General features: G+C 39.3%; 1 protein-coding gene across 2 annotated transcripts in view; it reads right to left on the bottom strand.

Moving 5' to 3' along the window:
* Positions 1 to 14,400, bottom strand: part of DNAJC24 (DnaJ heat shock protein family (Hsp40) member C24) — a 34,404-nt gene extending 20,004 nt beyond the window's left edge. The window contains exons 1-2 of one of the 2 annotated variants that reach the window (XM_074543780.1): positions 14,110 to 14,400; positions 12,077 to 12,250 (exon numbers count right to left, since the gene is read on the bottom strand). In XM_074543780.1, the coding sequence (XP_074399881.1) occupies positions 12,077 to 12,184 (108 nt within the window). In that variant the 5' untranslated portion in view covers positions 12,185 to 12,250; positions 14,110 to 14,400. Of the gene's footprint in view, positions 1 to 12,076; positions 12,251 to 13,471; positions 13,629 to 14,109 lie in introns of those variants that run through there. The other variant, XM_005491073.4, reaches the window with a different exon arrangement.
* Between the last annotated feature and the right edge of the window lie 4,689 nt (positions 14,401 to 19,089).

Genomic DNA, 19,089 nt, shown 5'->3' with positions numbered 1-19,089 from the left:
AAGAAATAAAAGAAAAAAGAAAAGAAAAAAATAATGAAAAAAAAGGAAAGGGAGAAAAAAGAAAATATAAAAACTGCTGGGATTGCAGCCTTTCTTGTACACAAAGCAAGAAAAAAATAGGAAAAAAATTAAAAAAGGAAAAAGAAGGGAAAAAAAAAGGGAAACAGAAAAAAAAAAAGGAAAAAGAAAAGAAAAATTAAATAAAAGAAAAAGAAAAAAAAAAAAGTCTTCCTAGGCTGAATTCCTGGGGTCGCAGCCTATGCTGTACACAAAGCAAGAAAAAATAGGAAAGAAATGAAAAAAAGAAAAAAGGGGAAAAAGAAGAAAGAAAAAAGAAAAAAGAAAATAAGAAAAGAAAAAAAATAAAAGAAAAAAGAATTTCAAAAAAGAAAAAAAAAAGAAGAAAAAAAAGGGGAAAAAAAAAAGGAAAGAAAATAACCTTCTGGCCAGAAATTCCCACTGTTGCACACAACATCCAGCACAGCACACCTACACCTTTGTCTGAGACAAATAAAATCCAGCAGAACAGAAATATTTCAGGTAACACTTTTGTTGCTATAGCTGTAACTATAAGGAAGTACTTGCTGTAATTCAAATATTTGCAGCAAAACATCCCCAAGACAGCACTCTGGAGGAAAAAGGAGTTTTCCCCATACATTTTAGTTACTCATTACCCACGGGATAAATTTGCAAGGAAACAACCACAGATGACCCAAATTGCTTTCTTTTAAAAAAAGCCAGAATTAAAAAAGGAAAGGGAAAGGGAAAGGGAAAGGGAAAGGGAAAGGGAAAGGGAAAGGGAAAGGGAAAGGGAAAGGGAAAGGGAAAGGGAAAGGGAAAGGGAAAGGGAAAGGGAAAGGGAAAGGGAAAGGGAAAGGGAAGGGAAGGGAAGGGAAGGGAAGGGAAGGGAAGGGAAGGGAAGGGAAGGGAAGGAAAGGAAAGGAAAGGAAAGGAAAGGAAAGGAAAGGAAAGGAAAGGAAAGGAAAGGAAAGGAAAGGAAAGGAAAGGAAAGGAAAGGAAAGGAAAGGAAAGGAAAGGAAAGGAAAGGAAAGGAAAGGAAAGGAAAGGAAAGGAAAGGAAAGGAAAGGAAAGGAAAGGAAAGGAAAGGAAAGGAAAGGAAAGGAAAGGAAAGGATTAGGATTAAATGTTCACAGCAATGTGCAACAGGTAAGCAGAACACAAAATGGGTGTTCACTGACAGCTGCACAGTGAAAACACAGGATGGGACTATCAATCCAGTGCAGCAAACTCTTGAAAATTACTGGAATCCTCAAAGTGCAATTAAATAAACCCACAGACTAAATTACACTGTCACAAACTCATTAATGTCCACACTGGATTTTTTTTTTTTTTTGAAAGTATCTTGCTTAAATATACTTAAAATGCATCTGCTTTTCTCATGGTACTGCACCATCACCCTGCTACTCTGAACTTCCACACTCTTTGCTACTTTGGAGCCCTTCAGAGCAAAAAAAAATCAAGTGTAAAAGTTTCAGTTTCTATTGATGGAAAGGAATATCAACTGTTGTTTGTATAAACAGAAGAAAACAATTCTTTGGCTAATGAAAATGAGGAGAAAAATCAGAAGCCTTGGTTCCCAAAAGGTACATTTTTAGAAACAGACTCTCTTTCATATTCTTCTCTTTCCATGGCTCCTTATTTTCCCATGAAGAGTGACCCAAGAGCCTCAAGAGGTACTTCAAAAAGCCCTTTGAAAGCTACACTAGACAGCAGGAGAAGAAAAAACAACAGAAAATCCATCAAAAACCAGCAAAGAAATGAAGGAGGAAAAAACCCACTTAAATGTACAGTAGTATATAGGTAAAAATAGAAAGGGAATTTCAGATTTTTTCTAAATTTCTGGTTCCTATGCTCACAATTTACACCAATAATATCACTTTGAACAATGTTCTGTTGTTTAGGCATGGATTATTGTGGTCTTGCTCATATAATAACTCCAAACAAACAAATTGGTAGGAAAACAGTTTAGGCAAATACTACTTTCATGTGGACACAAACTCCCAAATCCTCTGTTTTATTATAGAAAAAAAAAACCCACAACAACCAAAAAAAACCCAAAAACAACAACAACAAAACCCAAAAACCAAAAAAACAAAGAAACCACTCCAGAAAAAGAACTCTGATACCCACAGCTACCTATCAGTGTTCCAAACCAAAATGTCCCATTCATTTTCCAGTTCTTTTGGAATACCTGAAAACACCCTCATGGATTTAAGAGGTCAGATTTAAGCATAATGCAAAATAATCCAAGTCAAAGCACAGTTTTCTGTACTGCCCCCCTGCCCCAGTCACACACTCAGTATTCCAAACCAGAGTGTCCCATTCATTTTCCAGTTCTTTTGGAATACCTGAAAATACCCTGTGTATGCAAAATAATCCAAGTCCCCAAGGCACTTCAGCTGCAGAGTACAGGACTTTTAAAAAATGAGTTATTAGCAACCATAACTCCAACACTTGCACACCGAGGTTTTGATTTTTTTGCTTTTTTGAAACTGTTTCTTTCAGCTTTCCCCATCTCTGAGAGCAATGTAGAATCCCCACAGTGTTTGAAGCCATTTGAGATCTCAAAATAACAGGTTTGGCCCTTGTTGAATTATAACGTTTAAAATGGACATAAAAAGCTACTTATTAACAGAATTTACTCAGTTGTGAAAACCAGTATTAAAAAAACAAAAACCAAAAAACAACCCAAAACACAAGAGAAAGAAACCTCGAAGAACAGAAGCAATAAATAAAAGTGAGCATTAATTCAAGAATTCATAGCCACAGTGACAGAACAATTCCAAACAGAACTTATGGAATCACACCCACTTAGAAATTAGTTTGTATTGGATTTATTCATAGGCTTGAAGGATGTGTTGCTACCTTGACTGATCACTAGTTTGGTGTTCATTTAACTTCTGATTTGATATTTGATTTGGTAAATTCCTCCACTTGCAGCAAGGAAACAATTTTGGCAGCGTGTCCCCACGCTGCAGGGACACACTGAGGGGGAATCCAGGATATTCAGAATATTCTGCTCACTCACCAGCACTCACCACTGACCTCTGGGACACTGGTATTTCATAAAACCCCATCTAGGCAGTCTCAGCCTTCACACAACTGCCCCATTTCAGAAGGGAACAGGCAGAAGGAGGTGGAAAGACAAAGTCAAAGCTCAGCACAGGTCAGAAGTAAGGAATAATCCCAGTCTGCATCCCTTGAGTTTCAACAGCAACATTTCCAGTGGGGGATTTAACCCTTTTCTTAATCCAAAGATGGGGCAACTGAGAGGTGTTTTAAAAACTTTTATTCCCTTTTCAGTCTCATGAGAAGGGTGAGACAATACAGGTGTTACAATTCACACCATCACAATCAGAAGCCAACTATTTCCTAATTACAATACACTGTAAGTGTTTCTTGGCTTCTCAGCTTTAGCCACACCATGCTGTAAGTGCCTTAAAGCCAACCATCTAAAATGCATCATTCATAGTTCTATTTTTCAAAGTATCTAGTTTTATTTGCAAGGCCATCCTGTGAAACTTGTTTGTATTTCCATTTCTCTCTCAGCAATGTCTGTCCGATTCCATGGCATTTCTAAGTCACCATTTCTATCTCAAAGTTTGCATACAGATGCACACTCAGGCTTTGAGAATTCCCTACAAACCCATTTCCCACATTCCAGGAGCCAGAGTTTCACTGGGAGAATCCTCCCAAGCCCATCTTTGGCACTGCCAAGCCTGGATTGCTCTGACAGAAGGCAAGAACCTCTTCAAAAAGCTGAGCTGAGCCCTGCCTCTCCTCAAACACCTCAGTAGTTACAACCTCATGTTCTGCAATTTAATGGTTTTTTCCTTTTCTAAAGGAAAGAAAAATGTTTTAGCTAAGATGCTGCTCAGCAAACTCATTCATCTTTACCTTCTCTGACTCTTATAGACATTCTTAGGTCATAAATCCAAGCAAGACAGAGTGAATTTTTTCATTATTGATAATGTAGTAGGAATAACCATGAAGGGTCAAGTTGGACAACACTCAGTCAATAGCTGACAACTGACTTCTCAGCCTTGAAACATCACTTTTAATTTCCTGAAAATTAAATGACAAAGAGTTTATCCAAATGACTGGCAGAGCACAAAAAGCTGAATTTTTTCTAGAGCAAGAAGCTACCCACAAAGTATCCTACAAAGTATCCTATCCTCACTTCTGCATGAAATCAGCTCCATGAGCTCATGGCTGCTGAGCATTTGAGCTCAGTGGGAGATGAGGGAGCATTTGTGATGCACTGAGGCCACGAGAAGATGGAGGGTGGGACAGTTACATCATTCAGATGGGGATTTTCTGACCTCAAGTGTGAAGAGATGGAGGAAAGAAGGAACATGAGAATGTGTTGCTTAAACAACATAATAATTTTATTATGTATTTCAAACAGAAGACAAAATTAGACACAATTATTTATTTAAATAATAAAAAAATCCAACAAGTCCTCCAAACACTGAATTTTACAGGTTAGTACATCCCAGGACAATATTTGAAAAAATTTAATAACTATCTGAGTTTCAACACAAACATGATCAATTTTGTTTAACAGCCATAAGAGATCCCTATATAAACACAGCCATTGCAACATGATTGATTCTACCCTGAACTTTTCTCACCCTTCAGACCATTGTTCTGCACTTAGACCTTCTTTAAATAACTGACCTGGTGCTTAAAATTTCTGAAGTGGGCTCCTGAGTGCATGGTCTGATGTGGAAATGCTGAACAGCTCAAGGTGCTCTTGACTGTGGCTGCTCAAACATCAGAACAACAGAACATTTGTGATATAAAAGCTTTATGCTGCTCTTTGTAGCCTCCTTCTTTGTGCTTCAATTTGTATCTTTTTCTCTGTGATTTTGATTTCAAACAGCTCTCATTAGAAATGAGATAAAAGGCACACTGCACAATGTAAAATTACTTAAACATGTCTTCAAAATGCTGGAAGAACACTTGCAAATGTTAAAGAAATAGCTTTATGGCATTTAATAAACCACTCAAGATTTTATTTTTGATCAGAATTTTTATTTTATACTGATCCAGGACACAGTGAGTATTTGTGAGTATTGAACACCTATCACAAAAAGTCTACCAAACAGAGTATAGATCCTTTTTTTAATATATGTTACAATGAATAACTGACATAACCAGGGCACAAAGTGTCCAAGAGAGGAATCAGATTCCTCTGCAGAGGACAAATGACATCAAAGGCCAAGCACATACTGGCCAAATCTCCCATTTCAATTGCCTGGTGCCCATTCTGTTGTGTATGAACCATAAATCTACAGAGGGTGAGGTACCAGAAGCTGCTCATTATAACAAATGAACTGCAGACAATAACCCTGTAAACAGATTAAATTTAGATATAAATAATAAAAAAACCTAACATTACTTTCACAATTGGCTGAACTACCTGAATAAGCAATGCACTATTTACTTGTTGGCTTATTTGGTTTTCACATTCTATGTAAGTTAAAGACAAAACTTCTGCAGGGATATTCACACCTCAGCCACTTGTTAAAATTCACCTGCATCTTTAAAAAATCATTACACATTACAGCGTGAACCAAACAAAAACCAGCACCAGAATCAGGTGAATAAATCACACAAGTCACAGTTAAACAGCAGCAGGCCATGACCAGGCTAATGAAGCTGTTGGAATTAGTGACTTCTCTAGCTCTGAGCTTCACTGGGCACTACCTACACTGACAATCAAATCCTCAAGTTGAAAATATGCCCCTTCTTTTTATTCAAGTGGTAATTAGGAAATGGGATGTAGAGAACAGCTCAGAGTAAATCCACCCTGAGCATTGAAACAAAAGTCCCTTGTATCAAACTGGATGCTTATCTTTTTCTCTGTAGCTATTAGATTAACTCCACTGAACTTGTTCTGTTTATGTTGTCAAATTACAAATCCATTTTCTACCAGTTAGGTGAAGTTAGAATTAGCTAAGCATGATGATCTGTTAAACACTTCTAACAAGTGTGCTGCTATTCAAATAAAGAAATAAAAACCTGCCCAAGGGTATTGAAAGGGGAATACTTACACTGCCTGAATCTCATGGAAAGCATTATTTTCCAATACAAAACTCAAAGTTTTTTTATTTTTAAGTTTCAAATTCTCAACTTAAACTCAGCATGAAGTTCCTCAGTAGGCAGGTCCTTTCAGGAGTAATATTGAATTTACCTTGCAACAAACACGAAAAGAACAATCACAAAAAAAGAACAAGCAGCTCTTTAGCTTTACATATATGACACCCTCAGCATTTCTTGTGATTGCAGAATTGAGGTGAGTACAGAAATCAGTACCTGAGTTTTTAACTCTCCAGAAAGTCACATGTCTTTGCTTTAAACATCTTCCATGCAATAAACTCTTTTTGAAGTAATTTTGCCTCATTAAATGAAATTTCTATTCATTTCCTTGTTTTCTGTTGCTGAGAGTCATTCTCACCTGTGCCTGATGCTCTGTTTGCAAATCTTCTCCTCTTTCAAACAGATCAAGTGAGCACCTTAACACTTGGTATTTATACACACACACACCACCCCTTTTGATAAAAAAGATAATCTTTGTGACCCTCTGTGTTAAGTGGCACATATTTGTAAGTGGTACATATATTTTATTTCCTTACCATATTAAAAATAAGAGCTTCTTGCTGCTGCCTGATCAAATTACATGGATTTTCTTTAAGATTAGGGCACACATTGTAACAGCAGCATATAATTTTCTTGCACAATAATTTTTTTTCCAGTTGAAAGGTATCCTATAATATCATCAGCATCAACAGGAACAGACACCTGATTTTCAGCTAGACAAAGCTTATGTGTTTGGTGACTTTATTCCTGGTGAAAAGCAGTTTTCAGATATAAAGCAGCTACATAAAAATTCAAAAACAATCTGACAACTTATTCTTTGACAACAGAGTGCTAGACCAAAAGGAAATGCAAAAATTGTGCCAAAAATAAGATGAGGGGAGGTGTGTGTGTGTGTGTGTATGCCCCTTGGATATCTTATTTCTGTTGCTCTAATTTTATCTTCTGTTGATTTTATAAATGGAACTTAAGCATTGCCTTTCCTAAAAGCTGAATGGTTTCCTTAAAAAAAGCAAGCACAGAGCACAAAACCCATTTATCCATTTAAGAAATCACCTTGTTGAAACCAACGTGTATGCGGCTGTGGATCCCAAATATCTCAAACCCACCAGCATGTTCTGAAGACAGAAGATTAAAGGCCTACTCCTACCACTTCAGCAAGATCTTAATTTTCAGAATTTGCTGGATTCCTTTCAGAGAATGGGAACTACAAGTTTTCTGTGCCTCAAAAAGCATTTCAGCATGAGTTTGTAAGAGCCAGCCAAGGAATCTCTGCTGGTTTCAAAGCACTCCCTTGCAGTTTTTCTCCTTTCAGAATTACTGCCTGGAGCTTTGTGCCAGAGTTTGAACCTGCATACACAGAAGTTTTATTTTCTTTTAAAAATAAGCTTTACACAGAACTCATAATGGCCCAATGGATCTCGTGCCCCAAAGTCTGATCCTTACAGTATTAGAGAATCAAGATGATCCACTTATCAGAGTCACCTAAGTACACAAGAACTGATAGAAAAAAAATTAAGTCTCAAGGAAATTTTATAAGATACTTAAATAATTAGAAGGTGTGGCAGGAAAAAAAAATCCCTAGTTTTAGCCCAAACTCATTTTCTGTATCAAATTAATACTATTCTTAAGGACTGAACTGATATTATCTATAGTAAAATAATTCACTTGCAAATATGTTGTGACCTGACCAAATAAAAAAATGTATTTTTAAGTGCAGTAAAGAAAAATATATTCACTCTAGTAGAGTGTCTATGCACAGTTTTGTTCTGACTTATTAACCATTTCCATCCTCAATTTGTTAGAAGTAATAAAAAGGGGTTTGTTTTCAAAAATTCACCAGTTTTAAACAAATTTACCCTGATGAATTCATTCTTACAATGCTACAATTTGATAACTCGTGATTGTGTACTACTTTGTATTATTAAGGTCAATCCTGAGATTTAGCTGCAATTATAGTCATCTTTGGATGACATATGGCAAGATCTCCAACTCTTTTTAGCTCTGGAAATTTTACATCTGCCTGTTCCTTCAAGATGCTAAGCATACATGTGTTGACAAATACAGAAAATAGCAGATGGCAAAAAGCAAATGCTCAACATGGAGCATTGGGGATCACTTGAAAAAGGCCTGGACTCAGAGATTTGCCATTTTTATTTTAGCAGCAGAATTATGTTTTAAAAGAAATTCCACCATCTCTTCTGCTTGATGCTAAGTGTGATCAGAATATTCATGATTACAGAATCAATGCCATATGAACTGCAGCTGGTATCCAACCTGCAAGTTGCTTTGCAAACCTTTGGATTTAAGGCTATAAACACAGAGGAGATGAACTTTTACAGCTACATAAAAACTGGAAACCATTCTGCACCGACCATCAAATTTGACATGGAATCTTTTATTGCAATCTGCTGTTGCAGCTTCTAAAAAGCTGCAAGCAGTGCTTGGCAATGGCAGTGCCACCTGTACCACCCTCAGGAGAGAGCCCAAGGAGCAGCTGGGCACTTGTCCGATTTTCGGCTGTTTGGAGGGCCTGGAAAGGCCCGGGGTGGCCTTGGGGCAGCCCGCGTTCCAAAGGACGAGAAGAGGCTTCAGTTCTTTTCTCGGTCTCGGTGTTTATTAATTGTTTATCTAAAAGATTTTCTCTCGGCCCGACAGAGCTCTGCTCAGCAGCCAGCCATGAGCACACTCCCCTCCCCTCCGGACAGTTACCTATCTTTATACCCCAAAGTTACGTATACAATATTTATCATTTTTCCCCAATACCTTTCACCCTTATTGCCCGGTGCACTTTTAGTAATGACCAATCCCAAAGTGCCACCATCACCACAGAAGATGGAGGAGAAGAAGAAGAAGAAGAAGGACAGGACACGCCCCAATTCCTCCATCTTACTTCTCTAAACCCCCCTGTACAGAAATCCTAAACCCTGTGTTTCACTCTCTAATTAACTAATCCCTTCACCATTCACTCCGGTGAAACCCTCCTATCCTCATACAGGTGTCGTCTCCTGTGTAGGATCAAAGTCCTGCCACCAGACACTTCTGGCAACATTCCAGGACTCCCGAGCCCCCCAAGGGTGGTCTCGGTGGCTCGGCACCTCAGTCCTGAGGTGCTGAGATCCCACAGGCACTTGGAGAGGAGGTGCCACCACACTTTGGGGAGCAGAGAGTGACTCCATCTGAAAGGACACAGAAGGTGACACAAAAGGTCCAGGCAGGGCTGAATTCTAACTAACAGGGAAAAGTGAATGACCAGGGAACAGCACCAGGATAAAACCACCATTCAGCAACACTCCCTAACAAATCCAATATTTGCAAGTCCACAGCTCAGAAACCCCAGAGAACATGCCCTGTGTTAACATTTCTGTCTTAACATGCCATGGCAGACTTTCAGCAAAGTCTTACCATTTTTCCAACCATGGAATCTCTCCAACTGAGGCACCTTCCCACTGTAACTAAGAGAAGAAATGTGCTGTGCCCTCCAGTCTCTCCTACAGCCCATGGAGGTGCATAAAAACCTTGGTATTCTCATGCTTTAAGGCCCCCAGAGTGACTGAGGAGTGCTGCATGAGGATGGAGAGCATCAAGCAGAGCCTGTAAGAGTTCAGCTAAAAGGAAAAGATGAGCACAGACAGGCAGCAGATCTGCCTTGGGAAAACACCTACAAGTAACCATCAATAAACATCTCTTTGTAGTCAGAGGGACCCATCACAGACACCAAAAGAAAAACAGAAAGAAGTATCTTCACTTTCTCTGCCATTTCTCACTGACTTTTCAAATGAAGAGCACTAACCAAGCAGGTTGGAAATATACAGGTGCTAAAGAAGTGCTTGTGTATTAAACCAATACTTTATTTTCTGAAACTACAGTTAGAGATGTAGACACACAGCTGGAAACTTTGCTAATTCTGGCTTCAAATATCCCAAAACAATGACATGAAATTACACTGAAGTACAGCTCCATAACACAACTTTAAAAAACTTCATACAAGAAAGGGACTATGAAAGTTTCACTTCTGTAACAGCTCTCAACACCACCTGTAATTTTAAATCCATTATTAGACATTATTTCACAGGCAAATACATATATTAATTCCATTATTCAGTTTAAATTAGCCCCATCTGGACACAAGAGGTATTTTAGATCATGGTCCTCTGACCACCATTAGGAACAAACAGACATTTACTCATCTTTTACTCACATTTTCCAGCAATTCAATAGGACAAAACCATTAGGAGGTCCAAAAAACAACGATTTCTATTCAAAATAGAACTAAGAAACTTGGCTCTCTCCTAAGTTAGGACAATCAAAGTTTAACAGTGAGAACCAAAGGATTTATGTCCAGAATCTGCACACAAACATCTTGCCAGGGGCAGAACTTACTAAGTACAACAGTCAGTTTCAGGCAAAGAAAAAAGCTCACAGGAGGCACTGAGAAGGAGGAGATGTACACCAGGGCATGCCTAGCAAATCCAGCTGAAGAATGTGTAAAATTGGAATATACTGGTGAAATGACCAAACTTTAAAACTGTTTTTATTGTGGTTAGAAATAAAAATTACCAACCTTACCTCCAAACCCATGAATTTACTTCAACTCTTAACAAAACTCAGTCTCCTGGTCACTGGCATTCTCTTTATCTCCCTTAAAATTCCCAGCTTCTTATCACATTCGTTTTGGCACTTCAAACCACCTCAGATCTGCCTTGCACGTGCTCCAACAAGCACCCTGCCAATACAGGCAGCCTAGCTAGCAGCTTCCTCCAGAAAAGGGAGTTTTTCCTACAAACCTGAGATCTGCTTGCCTTTCTTCTTCTCTACCAAGTCATCGGCTTTTAAAAAAACAGGAATTTAGTTACCTTGGGAATTCTATCTGTCTATCAAATTCAGCTGAAAAGAGTCAACAGTACCAAAAAAGATACTTCACTTTCCTCAGAAACCCCAGGAAGAGCACTTTTTCAGCAAAATGCCTGAATCCAAGGGAGGGAATACAACAGAATAACCAAGAATCACACACAATAATAATCTGGGATAATAATCTGAGATTCTCATGAACAAATAGCAGCACTGCAGAAAAAAATAGGGGAATTCACAGAATGTGAAGTCTTGAAGCGTGACCAAGAATACAACTCCACAAAAACTTACCAGAAGCTTTCCAATATAATTAACATATTTTCCTTCTATTCATTTTTTATTTCATTACTGCTGACTATCAGAAAAGAAACTTCTTTGTTTGCTTTGCATCTGGTCTTTGTGTACTTGAGGGTTGCATCTGATCAATCACAAAACCTAAAAACAAACCCCCAATTATTAATTTATTGGTTTATAAAAATGACTTGGGTGTATTGTTGGAAACCTGAATGCTGAGAATTTCAGCTGAAAGGCACTGACCCTCAAGAGAACACTGCATTTCACCTGAGGCTGTGGAGAAGCTTCCAAAATGGAATGACAGAACTGGGACTGTGGGTGTGGAGTTTGAATAGAAGTGTGCGATATCACAGAGGGAAAAACTTAGAGTTTAAGGGTTTAGAATACAGTAATGTATATAAAGGAAGATGGAGTTTTGGGGTGCAGGCTGGTCCTTCTTCTGCACCTTCTCCTCCATAGGTTTGGGTGGGTTTGTGTAATTGGATAAAAAGTCCACATTGTGTGGTTGGTTATTGGGTTAGAAGTAAAAATAATTTAGGTGTCATTTCTTAATTGGACAGTTTATCCTTAAAAGGCCTTGTAGAGAGGGAGATACAGCTCCATTTTTAGTTTGTTAGAGTGAAGTGCTGTAGAACTCACAGTTTGTGAGACTGCAGAATAAGAACCCATAAACATCTGAGTCCAGACACAAAATACCTTCTCACACATTTAATCCTGACCTTGGCACAAAAGAAACAAGGAATCCATCAGTGTATCCCAAAGCTCAAATACATAAATCAGTGTATCCCAAGCTCAAATCCAGCCTTACCAACAAAGCAAGTTTTTGGTATTTCCTTTTCAGCTCTGCTGGGCTGTCCGAAGGTTTGGCCCCCAGGACCTTGTACCAGTCCTTCTGCTCCATCCTTCCCAGGGCCATGGCCTGATGGGTTTGCAATCCCTTCGTCAGCACTGCCTTAGGAAATCAGATCCATGAAATCACAACCTGGAAGAGAAAGAGAAAAAGCAAAAACAAAGATATGGCAAACTGCAGGATGACAGAACTGACTGTTCCCCTCAAGCACCTCTACACCATGATGTGAGAACTATTGTGCAAAAAAAAAGTTAAATTCATGTGGCCATTCCATCCCACAGCCTGTCAAATGTGAAATCTTGTGTTTCCTATCCAAGTGCTTCAGAATATCTTGCTTTAAAAATCATTTTGTGTGTAAAATGAACTGCTTAGAAACAGCCCAGGTTACAGACACACCTTTTACACAGACACTTTTCAAAGCAAACTTTTGACTTTGAAGCAATACCGTACTTAACAAATAAAAGCATGAACTACATAGAAGTGTGCCATTTTTCATAGTGGGAATAAGATCCATGCAAGAAGACACAAGAAAAGGTGTGTTTGTTTTCACAAAATGAATTTTTCTTCATCCTGCTGAGTAAGAAGTCAACTTTCTTAAAGCAGGAGAGCACATAAAAACAGATAAACAGAAATGAGCCAAAACACACCAGGTTAGCACAGGTCACTAAGCAAAACCTAACCAGCAGTGTGGGTATCAATTTTGGCCATCTTTCACCAAATTAATGACTGAGAAAGGAAAAAAAAATAACAAAGCAGTAGAAAGAAGTGCCAGTAATAGAATGGCAATGCTTCCAGATTCTTAGGAATCCCAAGAACACTGCCAGTAGGCAAGAGCTTTGTAAATCTATGAATATATTTGTAAATATACAAAGACATAAACTTTAAAGAATTTAGAGATTTTGGGGAGCTAAGATTTTAGTTAGAGATAAGCTTTATTGGAGTTAATTAAAATAAATGGGTAGACCTTGAAGAAGCTGGATTTATAATGAGGAATACAGAAACTGATAAACAGCTTTTAGAACATAAGAAAATTGTAGGCCTCTGTTCTGAAACCAACTGAAGACTGGGAATGGGAGTCCTACCAAGGGTTCATTTGTCATATTTGCATTGAAAAGGCAGAAAGGTCACAACGAGGAAGACTTTATTTTGGGATCCTCATTTTAGAGTCCTCATTATGGGACTCCTCCCCATGACAGAGACAACCGACCCATTTCAAGGAACAAACTGTGCGTGCTTAATGGCTTTGGAACTAATTCCAATACAAAGCAGGGAATGGGATGTACCAAAGTTATGAATATGCATTTCTATTCTGGGTATTCAGTACTTGTACAGATAAAAGGACTCTGTAATCACCTGTAAATTGCGGTGTGTATTTGGGAGTTATCTCGCAATAAACACACACTTCCTAACTTTAAACTGCTAGAGAGCCTTTGTCCGTCACAGCTGGATATCAGTTCTAGACCAACATCCATATTTTCTTAATAAATCACTATAACCAGAAATTAATTCTGAAGCAACAACAAAACAACAAAAAAACAGGTTTGGGTTGTTGGTTTTTTTTTTTTTTTTTCCCACTTCAGCACTCAAACTGCTTCCTGGTGCTGGGCACAGCGCCACGGGGCAGGGGACAGCACAGAGGGGAAGGGGACAGCACAGAGGGGCAGAGGACATGGGGTAGGGGACAGCGCCATAGCGCAGGGGACAGCACAGAAGGGCAGGGGACAGCGCCGCGGGGGACAGCGCCATGGGGCAGGGGACAGCGCCGCGCTCCCGTCCTGCCCGCCCCAGGGCCGCGCTCTCCGGCACCGCTCCCCCACAACCGCGGCGGGCGGCACCGGGGAGGCCCGGCCCAGGCCGCGGCCTCGCGCACCGCTGCCGGAGCCCTCCCGCTGCCCTTCCCCGCAGCTCCGCAATCCCCCCCGTCCTCCCAGCCCGGTTAGGTTAGGACCCCCCGGTCTCTCCCCGGCCCCGCGGCCGCCCCGCGCTCCCACCTGCCCCGCACTATCCATGGCAGCGCACGCCGAACTCGTCCGGCGGGAAACACGCTGCTCTCCCTCGCGGCGCTTCACGCCTGGCAGCTCGGCCGGCGCTGCCTCGGTTGTTTCCCGCCGGGCAGTAGTGGCGCCGCACCGGCAGGAAGCGCGGCCTGACGCGTCTCCATGGCGACCGTGCCTCCCTCAGCCCGGTCCGGCCCTGCCCGGAGCTGCTCCGGCCCCGCCGCCCCCCCGCTCCGTCTGCCGGGGCTTCGGGCCCAGGAGGCACCGCTGGAGGCACCGTCCCGTTCCCCTTCGCTCGCTCTGAGAGCCGCAGAGCCGCTCTCCCCGCAGGGACTCCGCCTCCCGCCCGACCCCGCAGGCGAAGCGCGGCAGCCCGGCCCGCCGGCCTTGGGTCGGAGCGGGGCCGTGTGGTTTCTTCGTTCTGTGGAGTGTTTGTGCTGAAGGAGAAGGAAGAAGGTGCTCTTGGTGAAAAAAAAAAAACCAAACTCTGGAAGCAGGTTTTTTATGATGTAAAGACGTTTTCTCATTAGAAACATACAAGAAATCACAAAGCGCCTTAACACCCCCAGCCCGCCCCTAAAAGTACGAAAACAGTGCAAATAAAACCTATGACCACCACAAAAAAAACCCCCAAAAAACTAAAACCCCCATCACAAACACCAAAACCCCGCCCCATAACAAACAAACAAACCCACAAGAAAAACAACAAAAAAAAAAAAAATCCCCAAACACCACCACAAACACTAAAAACCCAACCCCTAAACAAACAAACAAAACCCCAAACAAAACCCAAAAACAGACACCCAAAAAAACCCCAAAAACCCCATCACAAACACCAAAAGTCCAACCCCTAAACAAACAAACCCCCAAACAAAACCAAAAAACAAACACCCCCCCAAAAAACCCCAAACCCCAACCCCTAAACAAACAAACAAAACCCCCGAGAAAAACAAACAAAACCCCAAACAAAAACAAAAAACAAACACCCCACAAACCCCCCGCAAAAACCCACCGCAGACACCAAAAACCCCTAAACAACCACATAAAACCCGAAACAAAAACAAAAAACCAAACACCAAAAAAACCCCCCAAACCCCCACCACAAACACCAAAAACCCAACCTCACTAGAAACAAACAAATAAAACCCCCAAGAAAAACAAACAAACAAAACCCCAAGCAAAAACAAAAAAAGAAGCATCCCAAAACTCCCACCACAAACACCAAAAACCCAACCCCTAAACAAACAAAACCCAAAAAAACCCCAAAAAACAAACCCTCAAAAAATCCCCCCAAACCCCATCACAAACACCAAAAATCCAACCCCACCAGAAACAAACAAATAAAATCCCCAAGAAAAACAAACAAAACCCCCAACAAAACCAAAAACAAACACTCCCCAAAAAACCCCAAAAACCCTAGCACAAACAGCAAAAATCCAACCCCTAAAGAAACAAACAAAATCCCCCAAGAAAAGCAAACAAACAAAACCCCCCAAAAAACCAAAAAACAAACACCCCCCAAAAAAACCCCCAAAACCCCACCCTAAATACCAAAAACCCAACCCTTAAACTAACAAATAAACAAAACCTCAACCACTAAACAAACAAAACCCCAAACAAAACCAAAAAACAAACACAAAAAAACCACCCAAAACCCAACCCCTAAAAAAACTAAACCCCAAACAAAACCAAAAAATAAACACCCCAAAAAAACCCTCCAGAATCCCAACCCCTAAACAAACAAACAAATAAAACCCCCAAGAAAAACAAACAAACAAAACCCTAAACAAAAACAAACCCAAAAAACCCCCAAACCCCCCCCAAAAACCCCACCACAAACACCAAAACCCCAACCCCTAAACAAACAAACAAACAAAACCTCCAAGAATAACAAACAAACACAACCCCAAACAAAACAGAAAACCACAAACACCTCAAAAAAAACCCTAAACCAAATAAAATCCGCCAAAAAACTTCGGTGGATGCTGTAGACTTTAGCTTTTGGAATCTTAGACAAAACTAGCCAGCAAAATCCCTAAATGTTTCTCCAGGCAAACTCAGTTCCCACAACACTTTTAAATGAATAGCATTGTGACAATATAACAGTGTATGCATCCTGTGGCAATATTTTTATGTAATAATTTAGAATTAAAGCCACTCCTTGTCCCTTTTGTCACCCTTTGAAGTGTTTGGCCTGGACAGATGCTGTCAGGGAGCGTTCCTGGCACATTGTTCCATCAAACAGAGCAGAGTGGGACAGCTGGGCTTCAGTGGGGAACATGGAGAATTTATTTAGGTTTTAAAGGTGGGAAAACATCAGATCTGCAAAACCACTCTACACCTGATTAGCGTGAATTGTGTCTGTGCTGGTGTCGGAATTCAGGACATCCTGGATGGCCCAAACCCCTGCCAGCGGCCTCAGAGACCTTGGCACAGAGCCCAGGACGCCTGTGACTTTAATTTTGACCACGAAAGTCTAACTAGAATAATAGTTTGTCACAGGGTGAAAAAATAGATTTTTAGAGTTTTTAGAATGGGGGTTCAAGAGGCAAGATAGAAGAATCTAAGCATGTCCAGCCTTTCTCCTTCTTCTTCTTGGCCCCCATCTTCTGCTGTGATGTTGGCACTTTTGGATTGGTTTAAGAGAGAATCTCACTGTCTAACATAGGTGACAGGTATTGGGAAGTTATTGTAAATAATGTAGATGTAGATTTTAGTACAAAAAGATAACACTGCCCCAAGGACAGGCAGTGTGCCTCTGTCTGGACCTCAGCAGGGCAGAGAAAAAATTTTATAGATAAGAAACAATAAACAACCTTGAGAATGAGAACTGAAGAGTTCTGACTCCTTCTTCAACTGCCAGGCTGGGAAAAGAGACTTTCTGAGACATCTCAGAGTCACTCTGAGCAACAAAAGTCCCAAAATGCTGCTTGGCAGTGTTCCTTTTGAAATGAGAATTTTCTTCTTGGGCAAAGGTTTCAGTGTGGTTCCGTGTGGCTCCTCCTTCACCGGGGTTGGTGTGGTTTATAAAAAGTTTAAATAGCATTTGAAAATTTTTTTAAAAATGTGATGGTGTCTTAGAGATTGGTGACTACACCTGTGCTTTCACCAAAAATGGTTAATATCTTCCTAAAAAATAGATAAAATTTCCTTTATTGCTTATCCCTTATGCCAAAAATTCATGAGTATTGCACATTGAGGATTTTTTCAGTTTTAAATCATAATATGATTTTTATCAGCTCATAGAGTATTTGAAACACTGAGTTGTTTGAGAGATTGTGAGCAACTGTATGTCTGTAATGAGAAAAGAGAAAATAAGCAGAAATAGAAAAATCTAAATGGAAATTTTATATATATAAAGTATATATATAATATATAAGATATATAGTATATAATATATGTAGTATATATTATATAAAGTATATAATATAGTATATACTGTATAATATATAGTATATATACTATATAATATATCCTATATATAGTATATAATATATATACTATATATGCAGTATATATATACTGTACTATATATAATATATAGTATAGTATATAGTATATAATATAATATAATATATACTATATAATATATTTAGTATATAGATAGTATACATAGTCTATAATATATTTTATATAAAATATATAAAAAATATAGGATATTCTCTAGAAAATGATTCTTAATAAAATATAATAAATATGTATAAAATTATTATATAAATGACATAAATAGAAAATTAACTGTACATGTTACGGAATTATTTCTGGAGTCAGTGGAACAATTTTGGAAGTGTAACACTTGTTCTTTTCTGTGCATGTTCAGCATGCCAGAGTAAATCAAAATAGGCTTTATGTTATATTTTTATATACATACATGTATATACACATATATATGCACATATATATACATATACATACATACACACACACACGTATATATATATATATGTATATATATATATGTATATATAGATATATGTATATATAAATGTTTATAAATATTTATAATATTTAATAGAACAGTTTGGTGTTCATGCACCACTGACCTTGTCTGGTATCACAGTTTTTGTGTCTCAGTTTCTCTTTTAATCTGCCCAGTTTCAGAAGCCATAATATCTAATCTGAACCTCTTTCAGCATTATAAATAAGCACTGAATATTGATTAGGTTTTGATAAATTGAAGAGCTTGAGCATGTTTAAGTCATGCAAAGATGAATATTTTGTATTAAATATGGGTTGGGTCAGTCATAGCTAATCATGCCCTGACTGGCTGGTCAGTCTCAAGGCAATTTTATGATCTTTCATCTCTAGAGATATAAAAATTACCTCAGTTCAAGATGTGTTAAATAGGAGTGGGGATTTAAGGGAGAGGGAAAACCAGACTGAGAACAGATGCTCTGGCTGGTGAGTCAGCACCACACAGCTCAATACAGCCAGAGCTCTGCTGCTTTCTCCCCTTCTGAAGGAAAAAAGGAGAAAGAAAAAGAAAAACAAAAAATTAAAAAAGAGTAGGTAAGTGCCAGGAGAGCATGAAGAACTTGCCATGAACTCTGGGACTGTTGTCAGCATGGAGATATGAGACACCTCTGTAAGAAACCAGACTTGCTTAATTATCTCTAATTATGTGAGCATGCACAGGAGCTATGCATGTCACTGGAGCTGGGCACCTGGATATGGTGAAAAGTTTCTTTCCCTTGTTCTAGAGACTTTAGATGTAAGTTGGTGGTTTCAGACATTTTTGTGAGAATATTTAACTTTTTAGTAGATGCTTTTCTTGGGAATAGCATGTAACATTGGGCTGTGCTGTCACAGAGTTATAGGAGAATTATTTAGGGACTTAACTGGAGAGTTTTAGAATGGTTATAGGAGAATTATTTAGAGACATAACTGGATACTGTGTGTGCTTCTAGTACTGCATGGAAAGATGAGTACCAATGATGGACCAGCTGAAACATCCAGACTTTCTCATTGTTAACT

Source organism: Zonotrichia albicollis, chromosome 6, assembly GCF_047830755.1.
Source record: "Zonotrichia albicollis isolate bZonAlb1 chromosome 6, bZonAlb1.hap1, whole genome shotgun sequence".
Classification (NCBI taxonomy): domain Eukaryota; kingdom Metazoa; phylum Chordata; class Aves; order Passeriformes; family Passerellidae; genus Zonotrichia; species Zonotrichia albicollis.
The sequence above is the reverse complement of the archived record's forward strand: the minus strand, read 5'-3'. Positions and strand labels throughout refer to the sequence as shown.